Genomic DNA, 23,737 nt, shown 5'->3' with positions numbered 1-23,737 from the left:
ACTTAAAACTGTTACATCTTGCAGCTCCTACCTGTGTATTTTACCCCTCTTATATTTCACAACATTTTTTCTCCAAGTGTGCTATGCCTAGTGCCCAAAGTCAGAATGCAGAGAACAGCCCATCACCACAAGAAAAGGAACAGCATCTGCCCAGTTCTGCTCTGCAGTTCCCCTTTGGTGACAATGTGAGTTTTGGGGCATCCATTCAGTGCAGGTAGCTTGGGGTGCAGCTGCAGGCTGAGGTCTGGGCAGGAGCCCCAGGCAAAGGGCCATGAAGTGCCCACCCTCTGCAGATCAAAGGGCACAGGCACCTATGGCCTGGCTTCGAAGACACAGCAGGAGCCAAGGACCTTGGACTTCTCCACACAGATTGGGAGGGTGTAAAAGTGCAGAGTTTCCTTTGTTTGGGGTCCCTCCTTGGAGGCACCAGCTTGAGCTGGTATTTTGTTATTGCACCATGATTAAATTATTTCAAGGATTGAGATGTCTGAGGCTCTGTGATGGTAAGGAAATCTGGTGTGACTGTGTGAGTGTGGGGGATGCAGCTGCGAAGTGGCCTCCATCCAGCTTGGGTGGTGCAGCTGTGACTGCCAGAGTGGCTCCTGGATGGTCAGACAGGGAAATTTCCTTAGCACTGAGGAACAGGCTCAGCAGGTGGATTTTTAAGTGACTATGTGGAGTCCAGCCAGAAGCCAGGAAAGCAAGCCAGATGCTTCTTTGGGAAATTTTCTTGCCCCAGTGTTGAGCAAGTTAAACCAGACTTCATGGCTTTCATTCCTTCGGGCAAAATCTGTGCAGGTCTGACTCTTGTTTTCAGGGCTTGAATGAACACTGTGTTTTTAATTTCTATTTCCTCCCAAGAAAAAGCTCTGAGAAAATTCAAACCGAAAGAGAATTAAACCCATGAGTACTTTATGACTGATAGGAAACTGCCTTCAGAGCTTCCTAAATACCAGATAAGCCTAGTATCTGGTTGGGTTGATATGTAAATATATGTTAGCAGTGATAACTAAGTACTTGTAACAAACCAGCGTTGTAAGTGTTAGTGCTTGCATATACTCGTGCAGATACTTGCCCACCCACACACTATATCAACCTAAATGTGAAGAAAGATTGTTTTTCAGAAAATAACACCAGAATTATACTACTTCTTATAAGTAGGTTGCTCTGTCCCTGCTGCCTATGCCTTGCTGAAGCAACATAAGACAATGATCAGACTTTCTCAAAGACACAGACAAAAATGAGGAGTAATGAGAAGTCCTGGACTAAACTTAGGATACAGTTTAGCCCAGAACTAAATCAGTGGGCTGGTTATATCAGTATAATTGTTTCTACTACAAAAACTATATATTGCATTCATTGGTGCCACTTCTGATGTCAAAACACATCAAAATTTGAAAAATTTACTTTTTACAGGTAAAACCCCCTCTGAAATCACCTTTGTTTCTAGGAGTTTGCTTTTTTTTTTTGTAACTACTTAGAATTTTTTTACATCTTAGTATCCATTTAAAATTGTGACTACTTTCTGAACTCCTAGGGATATGGAAAAATTCAAGATTCCACAACAGGTCTCCTAATTATGCTAACTGGTTGCAACAGACAGGAATATGATTCATCATGAGTGAAATTTATGCTGCCACTGGGAGTGGCAATGGTTTTATATCCCATTGCTCCAGAGGCCCCATCAACAAGCTCGACTGTCAAGTTGACACCGTCAGTCCTGAGGAGAAGGTAAATATCTCCATGATCTTTAATTCTAAATGACAGAACTAGGAAATGTCTAAGGATTGATATGTCCATTAGTAATATACATGCATGCTTGGCACATCTATATGGCATGTGACATATTTTGAGAAAGTGAGAATATTTCCAAGTTGCATACATTAAAATTTATGGGCTGTGTGATGAATCTGTGCTTAATTCGCACAATGGAACTTCTAAACTTTCCAAGTGTGTGTCTAAAGATTAAAACCATTTGCCACTTCTTCTGTATGACCCAGACTAGTAATTTATAAGAGCATAATCTTTCTAAAATGCTCCATCTTTCAAATGTTTATATGGATAATTTAATTCTTCTTGTGTATTGGGGAAATATGTTTACTACATGTGTGGAGGAAATTATTCAGACGCAGTTAGAATCAAATCAAAGGTGACTTAGAATAGTGCAACTTCTAAAATACTGAACTGACTTTCTTATAATCAGATGCTTCTACAACACTTTACTGGATGAAGACACTGGGAAAAGTCTGTCACAAGGAAGGAACTCTGTTCTAGGTCTAAGATATGAAGAGTTTTGCAGAACACTCAAGATGATCTTGTAATTATTGTGATTGTAACTGAAGGGTGCTTGGAAAAAAGAGTTTCAGCTGCAGATGAAATAAAAAAATATGACTGAAATTTTCTACAACTGCACAATGTGTCTTAGTTGAAAATCTTACTAAATGAGCCTGTCTGTAGCTCCATTTTCTGTTGAATATTTGTTAAGCAACCAGTTTTAGAAGGATACAGTATGTGAGGCACAGCTGACTAATACAAAGTTTTTAGAGAGACAAAGAATAAGATATGATCAAGGGTGTAATTAATAAGTGCTATGCCTGGACGACTCAAGGCAAAACGATCAGGATATAAACTGAGCTGGCAGTGTGGTTAGGACAAAGTTAAGTCTGAGTGGCAAAGCCATAGCTTTTGAGTGAGCTGGAGAAGCAGCTCAACTCAGAATACTGTTTCTGCAAATGTGTTTCTTCTGCTATTCAGGGTGCTGGTTTCCAGATTCACTGTGAAATCCCAAATCTAATGAAAAGGGAATTTCCATGAAATACAGAATAATATAGCCAATATTGCAAAAAACTTACCAGGGCATCTAAACATAGCAGGTGTAAGGATGAGAAGCCTAAATTATTTTTTCCCATGTTTCAGGTGACCACAGTGCCACGATGTGCTCTCTCAGTGCTGCCAATGCCAGGTTCTGTCTTGACTTTTTCAGAGAGCTGAGAAAAAGAAAAAGAAATGAAAACATCTTCTTCTCCCCGCTAAGTCTGTCAGCTGCCTTTGGAATGGTTGTCCTTGGAGCCAGGGGCAGCACACTAGAACAGATTGAGGAGGTAGGTCTTCTCTGCTTTGAAAAGGGAACAATGGCAAGATATGAGCCAAGAGGCTGGTTTTACCATCTGATACAATTCCTAACATCCAAAGGATTGATGCACACAGAGAGCCCTTTAAAAATACATTATGCTGTTCCTAATACCAAACTTCTTCAGACTAAGCATTATTATTGAATTGACTGTTCAATGAATACACCAGTGCTAAAGAAAGTGTTTTGGAGGTATCCCTGCACTCTCCAGGGCTCGGAAGAGTTCCTTCCCTTTAATGTGGTTTTCTGCCTTCTCTGGACACCCAAAGCCTTTCTCATGTAGAAAGATTTGAAAGATTTCATGCACTCACCATCTGCTAAAGCTACTTGTTCACTTGCAAGGATCTTATGGTAAAGAACAAAGGGGCCTTTCCCCAGGGACTGTGTCTGGCTGTGTTTTGGGACAGGCTTGCAACACTGCTTTAGCTTTGGAGTACCGCCACTCAGCTGCATTCACCTAACATTTACATTGCAGGTCTTTCATTTCAGAGAAGTTTTGAGCAGTACAAGACAGGAAAACAGATACCCTTCTGAGGAGGTAAGACACAATTGCAGCTCTGAGCTGAAGCAACAGGAACCAGTTTGTCAACCTTTTTCCTTGAAGGCAATCACTTAATCAAAAAGCACAGCAGGGCTGATAAGTCTCTCCATCTAGATTTGCAGACCTACTTATTACTGGTCCTTTATTAGTTATTTAAGGGGCCTTGTGAGATCACACATTTCAACAGCTTAGCCTTCTCATTACAGGTTTCTAACCAAAACAGCAGTGCCAATCTAAAATGTGATAAGTTCTTCAATTGCCACCTGCAAAAGTTTGACTACAGAGCATGCTAAAGGCACCTGGGAGCTTGCTTCTCCCAGTCTCTAGACCAGCAGCCCTTTGCTTAGAGTGCACAGAGACATCACTGTAGGATACAATGTAGTTTGGAGGTGAATTGGTGTGGGCCTGAAGGGGAACTGTTTTGTCATTCTGTACATCTGGCACGGGGGGATAGGTGGTGGTGTCCTGGTGCATTTATTCCAATGCCTCTATCAGCTGGGTGGAGTAGGGTTTCTCAAGCAGAGAGAGGCTGCAATTCACCCTCAGGTCCAACTTTGCATAGGAGAGCTCAAGCCTACCACGAAACATCTGTTTTCCTGTTTGAAGTGTGAAGAAGATGAAGGAGTCCATTCCCAGTTCCAGGCTCTGTTGGCTGAAGTCAGTGAACCTGGACCAGGCTGTTGTCTCACCATTGCCAACAGGCTCTTTGGAGAAATTACTTATCCATTCTTCCAGGTAAGTGACTGTGGTGTCCCTTGTAACAGCTCCTAGGAGTGGGGAGCTCAGCAGAATGTCTTCTGTCATAAAGCACAAAGGGACATAGGCCTTTTTCACTCATTTCTTTCTTGCTGGTTTACTACATGGAATTATCCTGAAGCCATGAAATCATCTATCTTATAAACTCATTGCATTGCAATAAACTTCTGCAATTTGTACTTTCCAGCAATATTTGGATTCCACAAAGAAATTCTATCGAGCAGAACTGGAGCCAGTAAATTTTAAATACACTGAAGAAGAGGTCAGAGACAAAATTAACTTCTGGGTTGAAAATGAGACACAAGGTAAAGAAAAAATGTGCAGGTTGGCTTGCAGTTGAACCACTTAAGGATATCACTCTCCACTTTTTTTCCAAAGATAGCAAGATTTTTATGTATTAAACACCTGCACTGGTTTTTTTTCTCAATAGGAAATAAATGTAGTAAGAGGAACAAAAATACTTTGAGTTCCTTGTTTTCAAGGCTGTACCTAAATTTCTTGTCATTTGTCTGACAGAATTATACCACTTTTCAATTTTAAAGAAATTGCTATTAATAGCCAAAGTCTGCTGATTGCCAGAACAAAGTAATAATTCTTCTTAATTCATAATTTTTAAAGGTAAAATCAAAGACCTATTTGCTGCTGGTTTTATTGATCCCTCTACTGTACTTGTCCTGGTCAACGCTATCTATTTTAAAGGAAAGTGGGCTGTAGAATTTAAGAAAGAAGACACAAAGGAAACATATTTCCACCTGAACAAGGTACAGTATGGGCAGGAACTGAAGCAGCTGGGGGATGGAGGTGAGATGTCTGTCTCCTGTACCAACAGATGAGGGCTTTTCTCCTTTCTGTTATCCCAAGACAAAACAGTGGTCTTCTGTCAGAACAGAAGGCTGTATTTCTGTCCATTTTCCTAACCAAATATGTAAATGTTTTTACCAATTCATATCAGAAGTTGTTCTTTTGCAGCTGAGATCCTTGTTGGACCAAATCCACTGAGTACATGCACTAACTTTGTTGGGGATTTTGCAGCTAAGTGTGCTGTTTCAAAAACAGTCTGCTCTCGAGATTGAAACTGAGGATTCTGTTTCTCTGCTACTATTTACGAAGAGAACAGTACATGCTTTCGGGAAAAAATATACTAAAGGCAAATTATCTCAGGGGAATGTATGCATTATTCATGACGAATTTAATTTATGGTTGCATCAGATGTATCAGTTTCCTCATCTGACGCGCCAAAAAAAAGAAGGGTGTAATGATGAAGTTGTGAGTAAAGTAATTTGGCACCATTAGAAAGGGAAATGTAGTTTTTATGCTTCTAAAATGGATAACTTCATTGGGACTACAGCTGAGAGGAACACATCAATGTTACAAGTACATTAAACCCATGACCAGTTTAAATAATGCTTTTGAACTGAACTCTAACCTCAATACTGAAACCAGTTAAAACCAAGGTGATAAGTTTTGTATTTTCTGATTAATATGTTTCATGTGTTTCAGAATGAGAGAAAGACAGTGCAGATGATGTTTCAAGAAGGGTATTTTAACATGGCCATCATAAAGGAACTGAAAACAAAAGTCATAGAGCTCCAATACTTCAATAATGAACTAAGCATGTTCATTCTTCTTCCTGAAGATGACTGTGAGGACTTCACTGGCCTAGAACAGGTAACACTTTGTTTTCTATCTAGTAATGTACATAGAGAGCACTGCTGCAGTGTGGTCAGAAAACAAGTGGGAAAAACTGGACTTCCTTTCCTTGCATTCATTGTGGTGCCAATCATTACTATCAATACCCCCTTACAGCTTGAATGTGCCCTCACCTATGAAAAACTTGCAGAATGGACCAGCTCGGCTACGATGCAACCGCTGAGAGTGAAGGTGCACCTGCCCCAGTTCAAGATGGAGGAAAGTTATGTTCTCAACAACACTCTCAAGGAGATGGGAGTAATGAATGTTTTTGACTGGGGAAAAGCTGATTTGTCAGGAATCTCTATGAAAGATGGCTTGGTTGTGTCCAAGGCCATCCAGAAGACAATCGTGGAAGTCAATGAAGAGGGCACTGAAGCAGGTTGTGCCATGGGGCTTCTTGCAATGCCTCTGTGTTGCCCAGTGACTTACGAGTTCAAAGCTGACCATCCATTCCTCTTCTTCATCAGACACAACCAAACCAACACCATTCTCTTCTTTGGAAGATATTCCTCTCCTTAAGTGGAGGTTATATTGGAAATTAGATCTTTCTCCCCACTTACATCCTAACTGGCATGCAGTAAGGACAAAAGAGAAAACAAAAGACATTTCTCTAGATTTTATCCCGAAGTCTGGTTTGCTGTAAATAAAAAGACTTTCTGAGAAGACCCAAATTAAAACCCTAAACCCTGTGAACCTTAGGGATGTTTTACTTTTAGGAGCTTAGGGATGTTTTACTTTTAGGAGGCTTTACGAAAATGACACCTACCTTAAAATACACTATGTGGTATTTGCCAAAAAGCTGTAGTCCTCTAGAGACATCTGCAAAGAAAATTTTACTTTGAGTCTTTCCTAATGCAGTATGGATCCAATAAACCCATGACTTTAGTGCCCTAAAGATAAGTGACACATTCTCTCACATGAAGTAGACAGGAGGATAGAGATCTGCACTAAAAGCATAACCTCAGGTACTTGGTCTCTTTTAGCCTTACCTAGCTAAGGTCTCAAAGAAAATACCACTTTATAGGGGAGTAGCAAAGTATTCCTTCAGGCCTCCTATTAAATATTGATTGGAGGCATTATTTCAAGCTGGAGCTGTCAGGGTTTGTTCTCAGAGAGCAGAGAAGACAGAATATTTTTTGGTGTAATTTTGCTTGTTCTGAAGAAGGGAAGACCCATTGCTTATTTTTTTTCTGTGAAAAACCCTATATGTGTAAGAAAATTCTCCAACTTCTTTATAAACTTCCCCATAACAAAGACAGAGTTTCAGAGTAATGGGACAATTTTCTGACAAAGCCTGCTGTGTGATGACTGGGAATGATACACATAATTCCCACATCCGCCATTCTCACTCTAAAAGCCAGCTCTGTTTTTCCCTCAGGTAGTGTGAGTTTCTTGTCCCAGCTGTTTTATTCATTATTAACATAAAAAAATTTAAAAATCTATGGGGATGGTATTTATATGGGTAACCTGTGTTTGTTTTATTATTTATTATTATTATTTATCATGATAAACCCACTGCAAGCTAAATATTAAATGTAGTAGTCTGCAGAATTAAGTGGACAGAGGAATAGTCTAATATAGCAAGTACAAATAGTGATAATCCTTTTCAAAAATGTAGATGACACTGAAGTCTACCTTCCACTTTTAAATAGTCATCATGCTGAGTTTAGGCACTGGACAATTCATTAGGGTGCATAAACCCTGCGTCTGTTCCCTCTGTTACGTGACCACTATTAGTTGCCTGACTTGGGGATGAGCAGTTCTCTGGGATGCAAACCAAGAGGAAAATTTCTGGTAAAGCTAATTTGCTTGCTGATGATCTAGTTCCCTAAACCACCTCCTGGATGTTGTGCAGTAGGTGGTAGGAAGGAATAGCACAGGGTCACAAGAAGGGAGCAGCCTGCCCAGTTTGGCAGTAGGCAATGTCCAAAATCCACAGGTACGTGAAGAATACTTGCTTTTACAGGAAAAATATTCCACTCTTTGATGACTCACTTCTCCTTTTCCTGTTATTCACTGATGGGGAGAAGGTAAACACTGCAAGCATACTGGTGCCATTGTAGAACTTATGATTCAAAGGGCTCTTCCAAATGCTGAGATAGGCAGGAAAAATTACAGTAAATTACAGTACTCAACACAAATTGAATTGCTAAATAAAGCAGGCCCATTATAGTCTGTGGAGATACCTCATATGGCTGCAACTGCAGTATGAAATACAGCCTGAAATAGTAAAATTACCTGTAGAGACACAGTTTTCATATCAATTAGCTGGTAAGACAACACAAAACACAGGCTGTTAGCTCTGATAAATAAAGTATGCAAAAAACAGCTATACATGTTTTTCAACAACTGCCATTGGAATTTTATGTAGATCTGGTTTGTCTTCACTATAAATTACTTAGGTTAAAATTAAAAAAGAGTATGAACCGGATTAGAATTTATTAGCTTGCACAATCAGGCCTATGTATTTTCAGATAAAATGTAAAAGAAAAAATTAATGTGATAAAGGCAAGTGCTTTAAGATATTATCCCCAAAAGCATGAGTCTCACAACAGGAATTCTGTATTTTAATTGTAATTTTGTTTTACAATTTTTATTAAAAAAACTTGCTCTAGGGATATCTAGATAATTCAGAACCAGCAACAAAATATAGTGTAAATTATAATAAAAAAATCTATCTTCTCCTTGTGCCATCATTTTTTCTTATTGCCATTTTAATCTACAAGACATCTAAAAAATGTGGTGGCAAAACACCAGAAGCTGGAAAGTAGTCCCCTGCTGCTATTGTAGTGGTAGCAGTTCCTAGTGGGGAGGGCAGTGCTCCCACAAAATCAGGGATGTTTACTTAAAAATATAAGCTAAGCCCTCTACTCTAGCAGCAAATGCTTCTTCTGTGGGAAACTGTAGCTTGTGAAAGTGCAATGCCAAATGATAGAGCTTGCAGAGCAGAGAAAAGTTGGAAACTCCAAATGCTGTCTGGAGCAGATATATCCCTGAAGGGTCTTTCCCTGCCTCCTCCCCAGGGACAGGCTCGATGCCAAGTGTTGAACCACGCCAGCACACATAACAGCCTACAAATGTGTAGACTGGCAAAAAGCAAAGCAAAAGATATCAAATACTATTTGCATAATGAACCATGGAAAGGTACACATTTGTCCCACACTAGAAAGATCTGTGTCTTTCACAGTCTGATTACTGAGTGACTCTTGATTTACATATTCACATTTCCACTGAACTCTATTCTCTCCGATGGTTGCAGTTCTCCCGCGTTTTCTCTGAAATTGTGCTTTTCTTTAAACAGTTTCTTAGTACCTATGTATAACGTAATTTTTATTATATCTTCAAAAGCTTTGCAATGGATAGACAAGAAGAGTAAAGGGAGATTTTTGGATTGCCACTGAAAAAGCCAAAGAGGGCAGCTTTGAGTCACACTTCACCTCCACCCCCATATGAATAAGACTAGTGTTTATTTCCCTCAAAATCTAACTGGCAGAAGGTTTTATGGTAGGAAGTCCTGGTTCCTTATGACACCAGTAAGAAAGACACTCAGGTGCAGTAAAGTGCACAGTCTGTGTGATGCAGATGGACAGGCCACCCAAAGCACAAGCAAACATTACTCTCAAACACTGCCCAGCAGTGCCTGAGCCACCAGAAGAAATTAAATGTGAAAATGAGAACAGAGAAATGCTGGAAAGAGCTGTTTTCCCAGCTCCTTGGTGTCTCCTTTTTTATGCCAACATCAGGGAAGAGGGGCAAACACCACGTATTGGTTTAGGCACAAAGGGCAGCAGAGTCCTTGCTCAGCCCTTTTTTGGGACAAACATGGATATGAAACAGATTTTAACTCGTTTGTCTTGCTTTGTTTGCAGTACTACACTTGTAGCTTTTGAATTTCAGGAGAAGCATCTGTTTTTCCCAGGCAAAGTTACGAAAAAGCAGTTGTTTGTTGGTGACTGCATACAGATAGCCAGTGGTGATCAAAATTTGCATCTACTCCTGGGCTGATTCAACCACTTTTGCACTAGCAGTTGATGTATTAAAAACGCCCAAAATTAACCCAAGGTTTTGCAGTTACAGACTGTTTTCTGGAGAAGTTGTACTGCCCCAGCCATGATTACTGGCAGAACCAGACTTTCTTTCTTCCATGAGCTTCTCTACTTTGGATGTTTTAAACCATCTTGCCTGTCTTGGCAAAGTAGTTTTTCACATTAGGGTAGATTACATAATTCAGTAACTGGGCAGTTTTCTGATGTTCAACCACTGTACCTGTGCACAGAGATTGTTGTGGTGAGCGTGTTCCATAGGTAGACATATGAAATGTAGAGTGTACAAAGAAGGCAAATATATTACATGGGACAGCAAACCAGAAAGACCTACATGCCCCCTCCCAGAAGAGTTGGTGTAACAAAATGTTTTTTGAGAAAATCTTGGACATTATGCAAAGAGATGGCCATTTTAGCAGTGTTGGTTGGGTCCTTCCTGGACAATCTCCACAGAGGTCCACACAAACAAATTGAACCATAGCCTGCAAAGGAATGTGGGTACCCAGGAAAATTCTTCATGGAAGCCCCAAAGATGTGCTTGAGCTGCTGCTGAGCAATAGCTGGAACTCTAATGTGAATATGTGAAAATGGGATAATAAGAAAAGACACATGACAGCTCTTTGCACACAAAACCTGTGCCCTCAGGCAGTAATGGTTTGATAAGTATGGATAAAGTAAAAGCTACAGCAGCCCAGGTCACAGAATAAGGAGCATTGAACAAGGTGAGAGGAAAGCTCCTTCTTATCTTCAGCTTTTCCCATCCTTATTGCTGCTACAACATCCTCATTCTGAATTGGGAAACTAAAAGCCACCCCAATTATCAGGCTCTGCACACTCATCCCTGCATTTCAGCAAAACAAACAGCACTGTTAAGGATAAAGTAGCTCCCATTCCCTTTCACAGAGGGTGCACCTACTGTTGTATGCTCTGTGACTTAATATGTACAAATTTGTATTTCTCTTATCCCCATCGCCTTTACAGATGCCAGATTTGTTTTTTTACTGTTCATCAAGTCTATTATTCAATAAAGAGTAATAGCTTTTTACAATTGAATTATATTTTATATTGTGCATTATGATTGTCTAACAGACCATGAATGTTCCTGCAGACAGATTCTGTAGCTTATTCACCTGCCATAGTTACAAGGTATGGAAGATCTATGAGAATGGCCTGTGCAACTACCATGGGCCTTGTTGCCATGACCTGCACAGAATGAAAATTAAAAGCTGACTCTCAGTCATCCTTTAAATCCCACTGGCTGGTTTACACAAATTTCTGAATACCTGAATACTCTGGGGTCAGGCTTACAGCCCAGGAAATAAGTAATTCCTGACCGTTCCTCAAATCTCTTCCTCTTCCATGCCCATCTTAAGGCCTCTAAGTCATCTCAACACTGTTGTTCTAAATGTTTTCATCAAAATGAGGTTTTAGCAAAATGTGCTCTCTCCTCAGAGCCCTTCTCCCTTCCTCCTGCACACCTATGCTATAGACCCTCATAGTTAGACCTCAGGTAACATACTGTAGTCTCACCTAGGCAAAGAAATAGATGTGGCTGTACTTTTAACAAGTACAAGCTATACACCACACCAGTCTCTGGACTCCAGGAACATAATTCTGCATTTTGTCAGACCAAAGCACCTTTCAGTGCTACTTCAGTCTCGAAAAATAAACAGAAAGTTTTGGGTTCTAACATGGAAAAAAAATCCATTTCAAAGCCTTCTCAATAGAATGACCATCCTGCAGCTGGCTTTGCTCGGAATTACATTATTTTGGCAAGGTCAGATGGCCACTATTCCTGAGGAACTTCCCTCTGTCCCACTGCACAGATGCTGCAGTGGGTCATTGCATATCTACCAGACTTCCAGCAGTTAGCCCAGCATCCACCTTTCCCTTCATGATTTGTGGGAGTACTGTGTTAGACTGATTTCAGCACTGACAGTGCCTCACAGCTGAGGAGAAGAGATAGTTACAGCAAAAGCTTAAATAATTCTTTTTTAAATCCAGTTTTACTTCAGTAAATAAAGGTTGGCTTGCTGAAGACAGAGTACCAGCTTGAAACTGCTCTGCTCAATGTTTCAAAATGCAATGAATCAAGAGGTTGTGACAAAAGGCAGTGAGTGAAAAGATGACTTCTTGAAGGCAACAGTGGGAGTGTCTCAAATCGTGCAGTATATATCACCAACAGCTCAGGGAGCTGTTTAGGTTCAGCTGGATTATTACATGCCTCTTTGAAGTCTGTGGGGTAAGTATTTCTCCAAGAAAATGTCATTTCTAATTTGTATTCTTTAAGATGTAGAAAAAAGTGATATTATGTTTAAGAACTTTAAGGTAAATATAAGACAGGTATGTAAAAAGACAGCATATACAGTAATTTTGCCTTGCCTTATCAATATATCTTGCACTGTTTGACTGTCAAATACTTTTAAGTGTGCAAAATATGTGGCTTGTGCACCACAGCATTGAGTAGAAAGAGTTCTTTTTCACTGAAAATCTGTTGTCACATTAAAACTATCCTTCTATAATTTTTATCATTGGGAATAAAGGCATTTCTCTTTTCTCAATCTCGCTCCCTCCCAAAACCCATATATTCTATATATATTTATATATGTGTGTGTATACATATATATGTAAATATATGCATGCTTGTGCTAAAAACCATCAACAGAGATTAAATATCTGAAACAGGACTACAGGACAGAACCCCCCTTAATTTATATGTCAACATCTAAGCAACTGGCTGGGTTTACAGAGCAACTTACTCCTATTATTCCTATAAATTAGGGGAAAGTAACCTCCAAATTTGTGGCTGGTTGTACTAAGCAACAGTAAGAAGTGTATAAAGAGTATAGTGAGTTGACCACATTTGATTTAAAGTTCAAGAGCAGCCACAGAAGAAATGAAATATTAAGTTTGCATTGTCTCAAACACCATTCAGAACCCTCTGGATGGCCACAGGGAAACTCATCCGTTCAATGTTATATTTATCCTATCGAAGGGTGGATGAAACTTTCTATTTCCTAAAAGGCAGGTATAAGGTACTATCTTGCTAATGAGATAGTATCTCGCCAAAAGAAAGCAAACACATGCTCAGATATAAATGGGTCAGGAGTTGCAATATTTCTAATGATCACAGAATTTGTAGGCTTCACCTCATTCACTGGTTCAGCATCACAAAACCAGCAATGAACTGGCAGTTTCTGGGCTATTGGCAGTACTTTTCAAAACAAGCACCTCATATCATGACCATAAAGTCATATTTCTCTTTGCTCTAGGTAACACTGATTTCACAATGGGTTCCATCAATGCAGCAAATGCAGAATTTTGTTTTGATGTATTCAAAGAGGTGAAATTTCACCGTCCCAACGACAACATCTTTTATTGCCCCCTGAGCATGATTGCAGCCTTGGCCATGGTCTATCTGGGAGCAAGAAATAACACTGAGTATCAGATGGAGAAGGTAAGCTACATAAAGGGGTACAAACTCTCTTTGATCCCATTCAAAGAGGCAGCAGATTATCCATTTATATCTCCCAAACCTGCCTAGAAAAAGAATGGCTTTCCAAACTGTGAGGTTTGGTTCTGGAGCTACTTTTCACTTACTGCATTTCCCCATGAAGGGCAAGAACAGCCTTTGGTTTTCATTAAGAAAGAGCAGTTTTGGAGAATGGTTAAGGCAGGTCTCTTGCTTCAGCTTATATTATCTCACAGACCTGATTCCTTCCAGGTGGAAAGGACAACCTGAAACATACGAAAGATGAAATGTTCAGAAAACAAGAGTCAGAGTTATAAATACAATGCAGTAAGGCTGTAGCTGATTTATAGATCGAATGCCATTAACTGGTAAAGAAGGGATTTAAGCTGAAGATCACCGTCACAAATTTTCAGTGTGGCACCTGGTTTAAAGCTCACATGAAATTTCTCAGTTCATCTATGTGCTAATCAGACTTGGTTAGTGAAAACCTACAGTTTTAACACAAACATCAGTGACTGTCAGTGGACTTCACATACCCAATTTCTACTTTCAATTGCAGGTTCTTCACTTTGACAAAATTGCAGGACTTGGAAGTATGCAGACCAAGGTACAGAAATCTAAGGTAGATTGATTTCTCTTTCACATTTTTCCTGAGAATAGACTGTTTTGATTGTGCTTCTAGTAGGTTCAACACCTTCCCAAACCTTTGCTAATTCTCTTAATTTAAGAGATGTAAGTTAAAAAAAAATACAATAAACTACCAAATCCCAAAGAAAAACAGCAACAAAACAAACACCAAGCAAAAATCCAACAACAAAACCAAACAAACAAAAACCCCAAAACACCACCAGAAAAAGAAGGCTGCACATATTGTAAGTGACAGGATGCTTTGGGCACCAGGATACACTTTTATGTAAATGAACTCCACACCTGCAGATGCTGGTGGGGTACTTGAAAGGGTCTCAGTACCTGAAGCCAGGGTACAGTAGGCAGACTTGCAGCTGAGACCCCAAAGTGGGACAGGAAGATGCTTCAGTAGAAAAGAGCCCAGAATCCTCAAAGGATGGAAAGTAACCACACTCTTACAAAGCCACAGGGACTTTTCCAGACTCCAATTCCCACCTCTACCCCAAGAGAACCATGAGGGGTCCCAAGGTACTGGGATACCACCTGTATGCTTTTGCCCATCTGCTGCCTCTGTAAAGGTAACAAAAGCCCTGGAGCCTGGTCTGTCCCCATTCACTTGGGATCCAAAACACAAGGAGGGACTTAAAAAAAGATGAGACTTTTTTTTTTTATAAAGGTAGTATCTAAAGCTAAAGCATTTAGGGACTCATTAAGCATTTAGAAAGGAGCAGTTCAACACAATTATTCTCAAAAAATAAAGTCCCAGCTTATTTTTGTTTATCATTGTGCAATTTCCTTACATGCTTTTAGCCTGTGTCACCTGGAATACCGTTCTTGGGACTTGAGACAGGTGATTCATTTTTTCACTGTGTTTCAAGACACTTCCTGACTCCCTTGCCATCTAGCTCTCTTCTTCCATCTGCAGCTTCTGCAAAAAACTGTCATGGAAATGCAAGCAGCAGCTGGGAATTAGAGGCTGTGTATCTATGACAAGTCACCAGTTGCACTAATTAACACCTGCATTTTTCTTTTTTCCACCTCATTCCTGAGCTACGTGATTTCAGATTCATCAGTGAAGTTTTTTGCTTGTTGCCACTAGAATGAGTGGCATCATAGCCTGTGAATGAATTCTACATCATTAGTTGCTTATGCTGAACATCCCCCCCACGGAACTCTCAGACTGTATTACATGTTCATTTACAAATGTTCAAACACTGTGTGTTTTCCCATGTTATTTGTACCTGATTAAAAAATCCTCTTATAAAATAACCTAAGAGCTGTGCTTTTCTGTCTTCTTATCAACAACTCAGTGTGGCAAGTCTGTCAATATCCACCTACTGTTTAAAGAAATCCTCTCTGATATCACTGCACCCAAAGCCAATTATTCACTCCACATTGCCAACAGACTTTATGCTGAAAGGACGAGTCAAATCCTACCGGTAAGTGATCTTTTGCTAAACCCTGTATAATTCGGTAATCCAGGAGGACTGGCCAGAGCAGGTGATCAGTTAATCCAATGGTCCCTACTGGTGTGGATTTGCATAGCTTTTGCCTTTGCCATGGCCCTGGCAACAGTCTAAATGGAAAGCAATTTGAGGCAAAAATATGGCCCTATTAAAAAATGAATGGAGTAATAAACAGAATTATTAGTAATGTAATTCCGCATTCCCCACTTGCTCCCCCAATGCATTTCATTTTAATTGGTTGCTTGGTTTTTTTCCAGAAAATAATTTTACTTTGGCATTTTCTTTGCTTGAAAACTCACCTCAAAAACAAATTTTGAAAGTGTCAGAATCTTTCTTTCACATTTCCAAAACAAAAGATACAAATATTCTAATCGAAGGAACTTCTTACCTTTAAAAATAAGGAAAAATGCTTCAAAAAAAGGAAGTGGACTTAAAGATAATAAGACAGTCTGAAATGAACCTGAAAACAGTGGGTTTGGATTAGGCTTTCTTCCTGAAAATACTTAAACTTCTGTAATATATGCTCTTAGCTGGTCACGTAGTAAAGACGTCAGTTCTGAAATTGTCATAAAACACAATAATTTTTCTGGCTCAGTTTTTGCAAATTCATTCAGGAAATAAGCAATGAGAACACCTTAACCATGACATCACTATAAAAATCCTATTAGCCATATTTTATTTCACTTTCATACTGTTTTTAAAAAATTACTAGTTTGGTGGCTACAATTGGTGTCTTTACAGATCTACTTAAAATGTGTGAAGAAACTGTACAAATCTGGTCTAGAAATGGTCAACTTCAAAACAGCATCTAATCAAGCCAGACAGCGCATTAATTCCTGGGTGAAAAATCAGACAAATGGTAAGTCAGACAAGATTATGAAATATACTTCCCTCTGACAACTGTATTTTAGCAATCTCCGAGAAGACTAAACATTAGTGGAGAAATTTCCTCCTCCTGTCCTCATTAGTGGATATTTTCTGTGGAAAGGTATAACTCTATTGCACCTGTGTGGCAGTGACAGAGTGCTTTAAATCCATCTGGCAAGGAAGGGCAGAGGTGCCACAATATGCACACATAATATGCACACTTTATATGCACAATTTTTGTGTCTGGAGAGCTTAACTCATGCAAGGTTAGTCCCAGCTTCTCTAGAATATTGGCATAATTTACAAGGATGTGCTGGAAGATAAGAAGTGGACTTCCAGGGGAGAAAGTAATGCACACTAAGCTGATGGTGGGAAATAAATGTTTCAGAATCTGGTGTGTATTTATTGTGTTGGGGGGGGGGGGCTAGGGGGGGAAACGAGAGTGAACTGTGAGAAAGAAACACAGTGAGATAGAGAAAATCTGTGTTGGTCCTTCCCTCTCCCTTTCCTTCTTATCTGTATAAATCTTTTTTTTTTTCCAAGCACTGGTTAGAAATGTTCCTAGGGATCTATAAAACTCTTGAACCTCCCTGTCCTCTTGCAGAAATGTCTGGCCAGATGACAGTCTTTCCGTGTATTATTAAATCATCCTCATGAACCTTAATTCCATGTGCAGACTTTTGGAGAAGGAAAAACCAAGTGAAGGAGCAGTATATTGATTGACTTCTAAAACACAAGACTACTGCTATGAAACGTACCACTCTGTGCCCTGCTTCTCTCTTACAGGACAGATCCAGGATTTCCTTGAACCAAGCTCTGTTAATCTCCACACTGCGCTGGTCCTTGTGAATGCCATTTACTTCAAAGGGATATGGAAAACTGCATTTAAGGAAGAAGACACTCGAGAAGTGCACTTCAATGTGACGGAGGTAGGAGGGCACAGACACACTTCTGGCCAGCTGTGTATTTGTGGTATTTACAATTCTGTTGTCATCGGCTGGGTGATTTACCTGGGTCCCTCGCTGTCAGATTTACAAAAGCTGTGTCTGACAGAGCACACCAGCAGATGAGACAAAAATGGAGTCACAGGTCTTCTCCAAAGGCAGCGTGATTGAAGATTGAGTCCTGTCCTTTCACAGGCCTTGTACATTTGTCTGACCAAAGGAAAGAATTGCTCCCCCATGACATCATCTCACATTTCTGATTTTGCAGCAAGAGAGCAGACCCGTGCAAATGATGTGTCAGAACAGCACCTTCAAAGTGGCAAGAGTGGCTGAAGAGAAAATTAAGATCCTGGAGCTTCCATATGCCAGTGGAGAGCTGAGCCTGTTGGTGCTGCTGCCTGATGACATCTCTGGCCTGGAGCAGGTATGGCCCTGGCAGGGCAAGCAGAAGATGTATGACTTCAGTGGAGCTTGGCTGCTGTCAGACCTTTTGCTGACCATTGACATCCCAGCTGCCCACACCATGGCTGTGCTGGGCAGGCAGGGGAGCACAAAATCTGCCCAGGCGCTTCCAGGTGCTCAGGCAGAGCCTCTTAGGAGAGTCCTGAACTCAGTTTTATAAGATGAAGGTAAAGCAGTGTAGGGCTGCTGCAGCCCTGCAGAAGAGGATGGGTGTATGGGCAGTGTTACAAAACTATCTATCCGTACTCAAGTAAGGGAAAAGTTAATGCAGTCTACAATATATGAACAATTACTCTTATTTCAGCAATATTTTTAAATTATAAAGTAGAGTTATTAAATATGTAGAAGAGTTTGCATTTGTTAGGTACTATAAACTGTAGGTAAATTTTCATGTCCTTTTTTTTGCAATCTCTTAAACAAGCTGACTAATTTACTAGGCTGTGAAACTGTTGGGTTGTACCTCATGAGACACAAGATTAGTTGGACAAAAGGGGATGTATCAAGTTGGTAAAGAACTGAATAAAAGGACAGTGACAGGCAGTACTAGAGAGGCAATTAATAAACTGCAAGAAGGATGTCAATAGGAAGCGCTTCAGGAACCATTCTGGTTGGGGTTTTACTTTTATCATAGCCTTTATAGAAAGGAATGGTACGAAGAAGTTGGATTTGCATCCCAGGCATTTAATTCCCTGCCTCTCTTTGCAGCTTGAGAACAAAATCAGCTTTGAAAAACTTACAGAGTGGACCAGTTCCAAGGTGATGGAAAAGAAGAGAGTGGAAGTGTACCTCCCACGCATGAAGATTGGAGAAAAATATAACCTCACATCTGTCTTAACATCCTTGGGTATGACCGACCTGTTCAGCCCCTCGGCCAATCTCTCTGGCATCTCTTCAGCAGAGAGCCTGAGGATATCTGAGGCCATCCATGAGGCGTATCTGGAAGTCACTGAAGAGGGCACTGAGGAGGCTGCGTCAGCAGATGACACAGAAGACATCCAACACTCTTCTGAGTTTGAAGAGTTTAGGGCTGACCACCCATTCCTTTTCTTGATCAAACACAATCCAAGCAACATGATCCTCTTCTTCGGTAGATATTGTTCTCCGTAAAGAGAAAAGGGCTGGAAATAATGGTTGCCTACCCCCTTTAGTATTCTAGTATAATCTCATATCCTCACTATTTTCTCCAAGTGGAAATGCTACTCTAAGTCATGACCTTTCCTGAAGCTTCCATAGCAAAGACACACCTGGAGGTGAGGAAACAGCAGCGTGTTTGCTCCTTTCTCTTCTCAGGCTGGTTTCAGTGTTGATTGAGCCCAGCAAAGACGGAGCCCACAGAGAATAGAGGCACTCACAAGCCAGGCAGGGGTCAAATGAATGGGTTTCACTTGAAGAACTAGTTGCAGACATGCCTCCAAGTCTTTGGTATTCCATTACATGGAAAGCCATGGGCTATGCTCAACCCACTCCCTGGTTCTATCCTGCTAGCAAACCCATGTTGCTCCTGAAACACCAGCTTTTAGATCCCCAGTCTGGGGGAGATGCTTGTGGACAAGATTCTGCTACGCAGGGTATTAATTGGTGCCCACATAAATTTTTTTTTTACTTAACTATTGGGAAATGGTGCACATATCCACTATCACCACAGCTGTCCTCTCACCTGAATACTGAATTTCTTTCAGTGGTTCTCCAAAGTCATGGAGAGTTTCCCTTCCACTGTGGAATGTGCAAGGACATCTAACTTTGTCTGGGTACAGTTGTGCCTTGTCACAGAGCATAGATTCAAAACCTGAAACATGGATATCTGGGTGATCCAGATGATCCAAGACTCAGAACTGCCAGGCAAAAGAGTTGTCTGAATTCTTGTTTAGAACACTGTAAGTCACTTCAAATTTGAGAGCATTTTGGTTTTTGTGAAAAATCCTGTAAGTGGTGTTAAAGAATCTGATCTCCATGTGAGTTTTGTGAAAAAACACAGCTTTTGAAATAATTCCTGTCTCTGTTGATCTTGCTTAGCAAGTAAATTTCAGTTTGTTCCTGGAAAGCTCTCAGATGTTAAAAACTCAAATACATTATTATTCCATGAATGTAGCTGGGCTTCTCTATTCCCATGATAGTCAAGAATACATCTCCTGTTTTCAAGAAATACACGAGAATCCTAATATTCTCTTTTTTTCCTCTGTGTCCACTAGCATCTCCAAATATGGATCTTTGGCACAATATTATGACCTGTTTTCATTCTAATCACATATTACTTATTTTGATGTATATAATTGATTTTTTTCTTAAAATAATAAAGGAAAGTTACAAATGCTTGTCATGAAATTATGTGAATTTTCCCAATTTTCTGGATGACAAACACTTAAAAATATTGTTACATTGGTAACTGTTGTGAGCAAAATGGGATTTAGTACCAAATCCTCCTGTTTTTAGAATGAATGAAGTATGTAGATATGAAGTTTCCTACACATTTATGAAATAAATGAATGCACATATCTAGAGTTTGATTCCTTTCTGTAGTACAGATTACCAAGAAATAGCCCAATGGAATATTAACTTGTTCTTACATTTTTTTTCAATACAGTTCCAGTGGGCATTAAAGATGAACTGACGATTAGTCAGATAAATATTTTGAGCAAAAATTATTCCAGCAACTCTGCCATTTAAGATGATGAAGTCGTCTGAAAAATCGTATGGCTCCAAGGGCTTAAGAAAGAATAAGTAGATGGACGACTCTTAGGCCAAGCATTTCCCCACTGAGAGCTTTGAGAGTTCTGTTGTTAATATCAGCTATTCCAATTATAAGGGACAGGGAAACCCTGGATATATGTATAAACTGGGGAACAAGACACTACAGAGAAGCCCCACAGGAAAGGACCTGCATGTCCTGGTTGATGGCAAGCTGAACATGGGTCAGCAGTGCCCTGGCAGCCAGGAGGGCCAGCCCTGTCCTGGGGGTGCATCAGGCACAGCATCACCAGCCAGGCAAGGCAGGGGATTGTCCCACTCTGCTCTGCACTGGGGCGGCCTCACCTCGAGTGCTGGGGGCAGTTTTGGGTGCCACAATATAAAAAAGACAATAGGCTATTGGGGAACATCCAAAGGGGGGCTGTGAGGATGCTAAAGGGCCTTGAGGGGAAGAAATACAAGGAGCAGCTGAGATCTTGGTTTGTTCAGCCTGGAGAAGAAGAGATTGAGGGGAGATCTCATTGCAGTCTACAGCTTCCTCACATGGGGAAGCAAAGGACCAGGAACTCATCTCCTCTCTGGTGGCTAGTAACAGGACCTGAGGGAATATCAGGAATTTGTATCAGGGTAGGCTTAGGGTAGATGCTAGGCAAAGGTTCTTCACACAGAGCATGTTTGAGCACTGGAACAGGCTTCCCAGGGAAGTGGTCATAGCACCACCCTGACAGAGTTCAAGAAGTGTTTGGACAATGATTTCGGGTACATGGTGTGATTCTTGGGGCTGTTGTGTGCAGGACCAGAAGATGAACTCCAATGATCCTGTTGGATCCCTTCCAACTCAGGACATTCCATGATTCCATGATTCTATTTCCATATTAATATATATAGTGTGGCATGATAAAAGCAGATCTGTAGAGGAAAGAGGCTGGTGTTACCTGTCTGACATCCACATTATTTGAATATCATCAGGGTGTTTGTGATACAGACGCAGTTGTTTTTCAGTGGTAAAGACAGCTATTTCACCAAGTACTCTATAATTCTTTTTCTTTAGGAATTAAAGCAGTGGTCTAAACTGTTCCAAGAGATGCAAAATTTCAACATCTCAAGGCTTGCCATAAGCAGTTTAATCACTTTCTGCATCTCTTGTAGCCAGAAGCAGTTGATCCATTCTGTTAAATTTAAAAGCCTGTACACTTAAACAATAAGAAGACTTCAAAATGGTTATATTTGCAAACCTTCCTTTCTATAATTATTAAACTGCAAAGTGCTTAAAGTACAAAGATATGCCTCGGTGACCAGTGTCATTTCCTGAACAACAGCAATGGTCAAAATGAAGGAATGGGAAAAAGCAAAGGGGCCATGAGACTCAGAGGCAAGTACAAAGCTTCCCCTTTCCCAAAAGAAAAGACAGGAGGCAGGAAAAAATGCAAATTCAGAAATACTGTATGAAACCTGTAATTTGCTTTAATACTTGCTTTTAATAATATTGAAATGCTCCACAATTTTTGCATGAAAAGAGGAAAAAATAAATAAGCCTTGAAAACCTCCTTTTGCTACTGGCATTTTTGTCAGTCTTCCAATGTGTTTTCTGAAGAACTGAGACCCTTTTTCTCTTACAGACTGCTGAGCAGTACCAGAAATAAGGCTTAGCAGGTAACAAGACAAAATCTGAAATCTTCTGCATCTCGTGGTACAAATTGCACCCCTCCAGAAAGCACAAAGAGATAATCCAAGGGTCTGCCACTGTGCGGCAACATTTCTCTTCATACAGCATGGAAACAGTAGCCGCCTGTGAAATGTGCCATACACTCCCATCCCAAGTGCCTCATCCACACCACAGTACTTTCTTTGCACATTAATGTGCAATAACCCTGCTCTCTCCATCTCCCTTGAGACCTTCCTCTGGATATAACATACAAGCACAGAACAGCTGAGATTGGAAGCGACCTCTGCTGATTTTCTATTCCAAGCTACCCCTTTCAATCAATGCACAGCAGCAACAGAAGATTGCTTGGGACCATATCCTCCTTGAATATTTTCAAGGATGGAGACTCCACAGCCTTTTTGGGCAACCTAGATTTACCTCCCTATCCATAAGAAAATGTATTTTCTTATGTTTAAATGTAATTTCTTCTATTTCAGGTTGTGTCCCTTCCCTCTCGCCTGTTCGCAGGAGAAAGTCTAGCTCCATCTTCTTTTTACCCTCCCATCAAGAAGGTTATGCACATGGATAAGATCCCCCTGCACTTTCTCCTCTCCATGGTAACAAGTGCCATTCTCTGAGCTTCTCCTCTCGTGACAGATACCTCAATCCCTTCATTATCTTTGTGGTTCTTCTCTGGCCCTGCTCCAGTACATCCGCATCTTTTTAGTACTGGAAAGCCCAGAGCTAGACAGAGCATTCCACCTGCGGTCCTACCAGTGTTCAGCAGACAGGCAGGAAAACCTCCCTTTACTGGCTGGCAATGCTTTTCTATGGCATCCCCTTGTGCTCTTGACTTTCTTTGCTACAAGGACACATTGCTGACTCACGGTCAACTTGGTGTCTGCCAGGACTCCCAGTTCTTTTTTGCAAAGCCAGCATGATGGCATGGACCCTTGTGCAGTGACATTTCTCCTTTTCTGCAGCAGTCTTTCCCTGCAGGAATAATGTCAAGAATCTCAGTAAGCTACTATTCAGAGGAGAGGAAGGCTTTGTGGAAGGATGTCTGTGTTGGAACAAACCAAGAGATTTATCCTATTTATCCTATTTTGTGCAAAAGAAAAATGCTATTTTTCCCAGGATCATGTGCTGAGATAAAGGACATGCTGGGCAGACTTCCAGGGAGTGACGGGAGGTAAAATAACAGGCATGGTGACATGGGCAATGTTAGTCACAGGCTGCCACAAGCAGGCTTCTCTGTGGGGAGGGATGCTGGTAACCAAGCTCCCACACAGCACAGCCAGTCAGCTGTTGTGCCAGTGCCAGTGGCCGCCCGTCCTGCCCTGTGTGTATGCTGGGTGGAAGGACCTGGTTACTCTGCTGCCCCCTTAGGAGCCAGTGAGTAAGGCC

The 23,737-nt window shown here is 40.7% G+C and overlaps 2 protein-coding genes across 2 annotated transcripts; both read left to right on the top strand.

Annotated features, from left to right (window-relative positions):
- Positions 1–2,933: 2,933 nt before the first annotated feature.
- On the top strand, positions 2,934–6,638 carry LOC309572176 (leukocyte elastase inhibitor A-like; the record flags this gene model as incomplete). Its single annotated transcript, XM_082280274.1, has 6 exons — positions 2,934–3,101; positions 4,278–4,406; positions 4,615–4,732; positions 5,046–5,188; positions 5,928–6,095; positions 6,234–6,638. 6 exons carry the CDS (start codon positions 2,934–2,936, stop codon positions 6,636–6,638), a joined length of 1,131 nt encoding a protein of 376 aa, XP_082136400.1.
- Positions 6,639–13,451: 6,813 nt separating this feature from the next.
- On the top strand, positions 13,452–19,107 carry LOC309579231 (ovalbumin-related protein X-like; the record flags this gene model as incomplete). Its single annotated transcript, XM_082292424.1, has 7 exons — positions 13,452–13,619; positions 14,194–14,241; positions 15,572–15,700; positions 16,469–16,586; positions 17,381–17,523; positions 17,807–17,962; positions 18,706–19,107. The coding sequence occupies 7 exons, from the start codon at positions 13,452–13,454 to the stop codon at positions 19,105–19,107; spliced, it is 1,164 nt and encodes a 387-aa protein (XP_082148550.1).
- Between the last annotated feature and the right edge of the window lie 4,630 nt (positions 19,108–23,737).

This window comes from Coloeus monedula (genome assembly GCF_965178545.1).
Source record: "Coloeus monedula genome assembly, chromosome: 1".
NCBI classification, from domain to species: domain Eukaryota; kingdom Metazoa; phylum Chordata; class Aves; order Passeriformes; family Corvidae; genus Coloeus; species Coloeus monedula.
Note: the sequence above shows the minus strand (reverse complement) of the source record. Positions and strands in the feature narration are given on the sequence as shown.